Source organism: Trachemys scripta, chromosome 4, assembly GCF_013100865.1.
Source record: "Trachemys scripta elegans isolate TJP31775 chromosome 4, CAS_Tse_1.0, whole genome shotgun sequence".
Lineage (NCBI taxonomy): Eukaryota > Metazoa > Chordata > Testudines > Emydidae > Trachemys > Trachemys scripta.
In genome coordinates this window covers 46,720,159-46,728,443 of record NC_048301.1, presented here as the reverse complement: position 1 = coordinate 46,728,443, position 8,285 = coordinate 46,720,159, and the positions used below count along the sequence as shown (strand labels likewise).

General features: G+C 42.4%; 1 protein-coding gene across 1 annotated transcript in view; it reads right to left on the bottom strand.

Annotated features, from left to right (window-relative positions):
- Positions 1–1,818: 1,818 nt before the first annotated feature.
- Positions 1,819–8,285, bottom strand: part of SNX6 (sorting nexin 6) — a 47,622-nt gene continuing 41,155 nt past the window's right edge. The window contains exon 14 of the mRNA XM_034768651.1: positions 1,819–2,508. Within this exon, the coding sequence (XP_034624542.1) occupies positions 2,455–2,508 (54 nt within the window). The 3' untranslated portion in view covers positions 1,819–2,454. The remainder of the gene's footprint in view (positions 2,509–8,285) is intronic.

Below are 8,285 nucleotides of genomic sequence, written 5' to 3'. Positions count from 1 at the left end.
GCTCAGCCTGTTGCTGAACCGCTCCTTGCTGCTGTCAAGGTTACCTCTGTATGGCTTCATAAGCCACAGCATTAAAGGGGTAGGCAGCGTCTCCCAGGATCACAATGAGCATTTCGACTTCCCCTAAGGTGATCTTCTGGTCCGGGAAGAAAGTCCCTGCTTGCAGCTTCCTGAACAGGCCAGCGTTCCGAAAGATGTGCGTGTCATGCACCTTTCCAGACCAGCCTGCGTTAGTGTCCATGAAATGCCCACAGTGATCCACAAGTGCCTGGAGAACCATAGAGAAATACCCTTTCCGATTAATGTACTCGGTGGCTAGGTGTTCTGGTGCCAGAATTGGAATATGCGTGCCATCTATCACCCCTTCACAGTTAGGGAAGCCCGTTTGTTCAAAGCCATCCACAATGTTATGGACGCTACCCAGAGTCACAGTTTTTCGGAGCAGGATGCGATTAATGGCCCTGCACACTTCCATCAACACGAGTCCAACGGTTGACTTTCCCACTTCGAACTGGTTAGCGACCAATCAGTAGCAGTCTGGAGTAGCCAGCTTCCACAGTGCAATCACCATGTCCTTCTCCAATGGCAGGGCAGCTCTTAGTCTCGTGTCCTTGCGCCACAGGGCTGAGGCGAGCTCTCACAGTCAAATGAATGTGGCTTTCCTCATCCGAAAGTTCTGCAGCCACTGCTCATCATCCCAAACGTGCATGATGATGTGATCCCACGAGTCAGTTCTTGTTTCCAGAGCCCAAAGGCGGCATTCCACTGTGGTCAACACCTCCGTGAATGCCACAATCTCGTATCGTAGCTATTACACGTGGCGAGATCAATGTCAAACTACTCTTGTCTTTGTAGTTTAAGGAATAACTCCACTGCCACGCATGACGTGTTAGAGAAAGTGAGCAGCATATTGGTCAACAGTACAAGATCCATTCCTGCAGTCCGAAGAGGCAGGACGCGCAGTACACAAACCATTGAAAGATGATGCCAAATGTGGAAGGAAGCACAGAGATTTCTGGGATGTGAAGCAATGCATTATGAGGCATTGTGACAGGACCCAGGAGGCCCCACGACCCCCTCCGTCTTCCCACAACTCTTAGCAGCAGAAGAGGAAGAGCTGCTCTGTGGGATAGCTGCCCAGAATGCACCGCTCCGAATACCGATGCAAGTGCCACAAGTATGAACACGCTATTGCGCAGGCAGCTGACAGCGTGAACACACATCAGCGGTTTCCCTTCAGCACTCCCTGAGTGGCAATGTAACTCTGCCAGTGTAGACATACCCTAAGGATCCAAAGTCAGTAAGAGTCACAGCCCAAAATTTTGGTCAGGGGAATGTGACCCTCCTCTGTCATTCCTGCCACTCCTTCATGTCCAAATTGTTGTTTTTGGGGTTGTTTTTTGTTTGTTTTTTTGAGACAGAGCTACTTGTGTTTAACCAAGAAGGGGCGAATTACAACACTGTCTCTGACTGCCTCCCCTGCTTTCTAAACTCATGCTTTTGCCACTCCTCTTCCTCTTTCCTACTAAAAAAAACGAACTCTCTTTAAAAATTACTTTCCTCTAGAATGGTAACCAAGTCTGAAACAATGTTTAAGTGAACTAGACGGTACCAGCAGATAGATAAGCTAATAAACCTTCAAATTTAAGTGAGAAGAGTTATTGGAAGAGTCTAGCAGGAAGCAGGGTCAGTCCAATCCAACAATTTGCTTCAGAGGACGAGTGGAGAAAATGCTGATCAAATTAACCAGATTTGCTACAAATGCCTATTTAAATTATTATAGATGATACAATGACTGCATAGTTTTAGAAAAAAAAATCACTGATTTCACAGTTTATTTTACAATAATTGGGATTAGTCTACAAGTTAAGGCAAACATACTAATGCATTTGCTTTTCCTTTTAAATCATAATTATAAAGATTACATAAAGTTCTCCAAAATTTCTAAGAAATGTTCATTATTTGGAAAAAATCATTAAGATGCTTGACACCAGGACATGGAAAAACTAAGACAATGCATACAATGCTTTATAACAACAATATTCAAACATCTAATGGCAATATTTAATCCATTTGAACAATGCATTCAAATAGGCAACTTCAGAAATTACTTACAAAGGTAAATAAGATTGGCAGCCATACCATAATACTATTCATAACATGAACATAATTATATTGGCTACTTTCACAAAGAAACAGGACATTTGATTTCTGAACAATGAAAGCATACAATGATTAAATAAACGTGTGTGTGAATACATGTGCATAAATGAGTATGCTGTTGCTTCATATAGTCTGGAACTGCTTTCAGGAGTCTTCACTTTTTCAGATAAGAGGAGCTTATTTATGCATACTTTGCCAACTGATTTCTCCGGTGAGATGTAAATCCCTATAAAAGTCATGAAAACAAAATCCAGAAGAAGGCAGCCCTTGTTAGTGGATGGACAGAGTGTTTTATGTGTCTCCATTTAACACTGCCAGGCAGCTCTGCAGCAGCTGCAAGTTACCCTGTAGAAATAAAGAAAAAGACGACCACATTTCCCTATTTTCTGAGGTATAAAATATTTTTAAAAGAAGATAAAATTACTTATTTATTAAGCAGCATGGATAGTTATAAAACATTTGTAAAATATTTTTGTTTAAGCAATTTTCATCTTTTAGAAAGATCTGTTGAACATAGCAAGCCGATCTCAAGGAACTGCTAATCAGAAATTTTGAGATCTAGTACACTTTCTGAATTTGGTTACTTTAAATAACTTCTCCACTACATCTCATGTCCTTCCCATACATATCTCAACAAAAGTCTATTTGTGATACAAAACACAACAAATTCACCATAGAAGTCTGTCGTCGTCCTTTCTTTTACAGTTAAATTCTCAGTTGTGAAAGGATGACTGAGATTTGTGTGGAAGATATTCTTTCAGATACCCCTCACTCAAAAAAGACAGTAATACTACTATTGTCAGATTATTCCCATAACAAAATTATTCAGGTAATACATTGTATATAAGTAAAAATAAGCTAGACAGGAATTTCTTTGAGATATTTATCTTGGAGCAATGCAGAAAAACAGAATCAATTAAATGCCCTAAACCAATGATTTAAAGGGTGGTCCTATCCTAAAAAATTACAAAAAGTGGCACCTTATTCCTCAGACATGTTCCATGTGTGTTATCACTTTGGTAGTGACAAAATAAAAAACTAACTTGTTAGCACTGCAGAGAGAGCAGCTATAGGAGAGTGGTTATAAGAACTATTAATCAATTTTCAACTGCAAGGCCAAATCTATCCCTAGTTGTACAGATGTAAATAAAAACAAATTGGCGTGCAAAATCTTCATTACTAGTGATGTAGAAAGCAACAAACAACTTGAGTTTGTACTCCAATCTAAAACTGAAGAGTATCAGCAAGAAACAGGAATTGGTAAGAATGATCACTCTAATATTCCATCTAGTTCAATACAAGATGGACAGACAAAACCCCATAATGCACAATTATACCATGGAAAATGCTTCTTGATCCCAGTTAGTAATGAACATATACCCTATCAAGCATGTGAACTGATAAATTTTATAGTTTTAAATTCTGTTCTTAGTCAAATCCAAGTCTTTCTTGGTAACTATTTGCTTCTGTAACCTGTAGCAGTGAGTTCCATCACTTTATATATGATCTTAATTTCAAATTTGATTTTTAATATAAAGAAGCTTTTGATATGTAAAAAAAAGCTCTACTGCTTCTGTTTAACCTATACGATGACTAAAATTCTTGCACCTCTCCAAAGTAAGCAGTTCAATTATGTATAAAATACTTCATATAAAAAAAAAATAATCTCACAGCCATCCCACACTGTTTATTTTGTTTCCTTTGCCCTTCTTTGGAGAAATGGAACAATCATGTCAGTTAAAACTCCAAACACCAATCTTGTCTGATCCTTTACCCCATCCATCCTCCACTCACTGGCAGCAGTCACCAGTACTCCACAAGAGAAACTAAGGCTAGGTCTACACTACCCGCCTGAATCGGCGGGTAAAAATCGACCTCTCGGGGATCAATTTACTGCGTCCCGTTGGGACGCGACAGTCGATCCCCGAATCGACGCTCTTACTCCACCAGCGGAGGTGGGAGTAAGCGCCGTCGACGGGAAGCCGCAGAGGTCGATTTTGCCGCCGTCTCTACAGCGGGGTAAGTTGGCTGAGATACATCGAATTCAGCTACGCTATTTGCGTAGCTGAATTTGCGTATCTTAAATCGACCCCCCCCGTAGTGAAGACCTGCCCTAAGTTTTTCCTGTTGTATATATGAATTACACCAACACAGTGTTTTCTTATATCCATCCTTCCAACCCAGGTAAGGTGCAGGGAGAAATCACCTATGTTGCTAAGTCATAGGGACCCAGGAGTCTGAGGCTCATGTTAGTAGACTGATCATGGCAAAGGTTGATCTTTGCCCAATGCTGGAAAGGTGAAAGAGGTAGAGTGGAGCCTATAGTATGCTGGAAGAATAGACAAAATGTGTGTGTACTGTATATGGATGGCAATACATGAGAGATTGTGGTCTCTGGCCTGCAACAGGTGGATCTAGTTGCCAGCCTGGTATATGTAAAACATGTAAAAATAGAGGATTTTGGATTCCAGCCCTTCTACTGAATAATTAACAGGCAATCTCTCATCAACATGGGGAAATTATGTAGGAAACTCATTAGCATTAATGTTAATTAAATCCATGCATCAGTGGGAAAACAGATCCATTCAAGTTTAAGGAAATCCCAACACTGCCATATTAGAATGCATAAGTCACGTCTGACAAGTGGTACACTACTTAACTTTTCTGATCTGTGGTGATGGGCATTTTTTCCCCTTTAAGAATAGAACAAGTTTCATATACTAAGAACAGAACAAGTTTCATATACTAAATCTTTCAGATACTGGGTGGCAGATGAGGAACACATCCCTCATAACCCCTATGTTTGGAGAAGACAACAAAAACCTGTATTATTGTAAGGCATACATGTCAAAACTGGGTTTTGTCCCACCTTACATCCACATTTGAGTATCTAAATTTAATTGCCAGATCAGGATTCTGTAATGAGTTGTTGATTGAACTATGTAAGCTGCACTTAAGTTGCATTGTTTATCCTCACCAATTCCAGAGTATGATCACCACCTTGTTTATGAACTGTAGTTCAAGTTCAACGTTACAGAACTAAGATAGTTTTAAAGTGGTAACCAGGTTTACATGTGATTTTCACATGAGATAGCCAAACATTAAATACAGACTTCCACACTTACAGCTCAAGAACGTCTATATGCATAATATATTGAACTTGCGAACCAAGTGAGTTGCGAGAGTTGCGAATCGAGTGAGCTGCAAACAGAGGGAGTTTGCCTAGGAATCGAGCTATGATGAGTGTCGCACTGGGGGGCTGCGTTGTGAGATGGTGGGGTGAATATCTGAGTGTTTGTCTGCTGTGACCATTTATCTGACTGGTGCTAGTTGCAGGGACTGTTTGGGTGTTTGTTTAAAAAGTGTGACTGTTTGACCATGTGGGTTGTTTGTTGGAACAGCATTTCATAGTCACTATCACTGTCCTGGTCACGTGGTCGATAATAGATCCCTACTGTTATATTCTTATTAGAACATGGAATTACTATCCATGAGATTCTATGGAACATGTGGATTCATTTAAGATTTTTACTTCATTTGATTCTACATTTTCTTTCACATATAGTGCCACGCCGCCCCCCCCCGGCATGACCTATTCTGTCCTTCAGATATATTTTGTACCCTGGAATGATTGTGTCCCATTGATTGTCCTCACTCAACCAGGTTTCTATGATGCCTATTATATCAATATCCTCCTTTAACACGAGGCACTCTAGTTCATCCATCTTATTATTTAGACTTCTAGCATTTGTGTACAAGCACTTTAAAAACTTGTCACTGTTTATTTGCCTGCCCTTTTCTGATGTGTCAGATTCTTTTTTATGTCATCCATCTGCCATCCAGATCTGGAAACTCGAGAAGTGTGCTGCTTGGCTGGAGCTAGAATTCAGGATGTGACAGAGCGTCTGCCAAGACTGATCAAGCCCTTGGACCACTACCCCTTCCTACTTCTCCACGTGGACACCAATGATACTGCCAAGAATGATCTTGAGCGGGTCACTGCACACTATGCGGCTCTGGGAAGGAGGATAAAGGAGTTTGAGGCGCAAGTCATGTTCTTGTCCATCCTCCCTGTTGAAGGAAAAGGCCCAGGTAGGGACCATCGAATTGTGGAGGTAAATGCGTGGTTGTGCAGGTGGTGTCGGAGAGAGGGCTTTGGATTCTTCGACCATGGGATGTTGTTCCAGGAAGAAGGATTGCTAAGCAGAGATGGGATCCACCTAATGAAGATAGGGAAGAACATCTTCGCAGGCAGGCTTGTTAACCTTGTGAGGAGGGCTTTAAATTAGGCTCACCAGGGGATGGAGACCTAAGCTCTGAGGGAAGTGGGATACTGGGAGGAAACACAAGGAGGAGGGTGCAACAGGGAAAGCCTCCTGATTCATACTGAGAAAGAAGGGCAATCGTCTAGTTATCTTACGTGCCTGTACAAGAAAGGAAGAAAGGAAAGCAGCAGAATACAGACCCTGGACTTCAGAAAAGCACATTTTGACTCCCTCAGGGAACTGATGGGCAGGATCTCTTGGGAGTCTAACACGAGGAGGAAAGGAGTCCAGGAGAACTGGCTATATTTTAAAGAAGCCTTATTGAGGGCGCAGGAACAAACCATCCCGATGTGCAGAAAGAATAGCAAATACAGCAGACAACCAGCTTGGCTTAACAGGGAAATCTTCGGTGAGCTTAAATACAAAAAGGAAGCTTACATGAAGTGGAAACTAGGACAGATGACTAGGGAGCAGTATAAAAATATTGCTCAAGCATACAGGGGTGTAATCAGGAAGGCCAACGCACAATTAGAGTAGCAGCTAACAAGTGTTGTGAAGGGTAACAAGTAGGGTTTCTACTGGTATGTTAGCAACAAGGTGGTGGTCAGGGAAAGCGTGGGATCCTTACTGAATGGGGGAAAGCAACCTACTGACAGATGATGTGGAAAAAGCTGAAGTACTCAATGCTTTTTTTGGTTTGGTCTTCACAGACAAGGTCAACTCCTAGATTGCTGCACTGGGCAGCACTGTATGGGGAGGAGGTGAGCAGCCCTCAGTGGTGAAAGAACAGGTCAAGGACTATTTAGAAAAGCTGGACATACACAAGCCCATGGGGCAGGATGCAATGCATCCGAGGGTGCTGAGGGAGTTGGCTGATGTGATTGCAGAGCCATTGGCCATTATCTTTGAAAGCTCGTGGCGATCAGGGGAGGTCCCAGACGATTAGAAAAAGGCAAACATAGTGCCCATCTTTAAAAAAGGGAAGAAGGAGAATCTGGGGAACTAGAGACCGGTCAGCCTCACCTCAGTCCCTGGAAAAATCATGGAGCAGGTCCTCAAGGAATCCATTTTGAAGCACTTGAGGAGAGGAAAATTATCAGGAACAGTCAACATGGATTCACCAAGGGCAAGTTATGCCTAACCAGCTGATTGCCTTCTATGATGAGATAACTGGTTCTGTAGATATTGGGGAAAAGCTGTGGACATGATATCCTTTGACTTTAGCAAAGCTTTTGATACGGTCTCCCACAGTATTCTTGCCAGCAAGTTAAAGAAGTATGCATTGGATGAATGGACTGTAAGGTGGATATGTCTGGATCGTCAGGCTCAATGGGTAGTTATCAATGGCTCAATGTCTAGCTGGCAGCTGGTATCAAGCAAAGTGCCCCAGAGATCAGTCCTGGGGCCGGTTTTGTTCAACATCTTCATTAATGATCTGGATGATGGGATGGATTGCACCCTCAGCAAGTTCACGGATGACACTAAACTGGGGGGAGAGGTAGATATGCTGGAGGGTAGGGATAGGGTCCAGAGTGACCTAGACAAATTGGAGGATTGGGCCAAAAGAAATCTGATGAGGTTCAACAAGGACAAGTGCAGAGTCCTGCACTTAGGATGGAAGAATCCCATGCACTACTACAGGCTGGAAACCGACTGGCTAAGTGGCAGTTCTGCAGAAATGGATCTGGGGATTACAGTGGACAAGAAGCTGGATAGGAGTCAGTGTGCCCTTGTTGCCAAGAAGGCTAACGGCATATTGGGCTGCATTAGTAGGAGCATTGCCAGCAGATTGAGGGAAGTGATTATTCCCCTCTATTCGGCACTGGTGACGCCACATCTGGAGTATTGTGTCCCCCC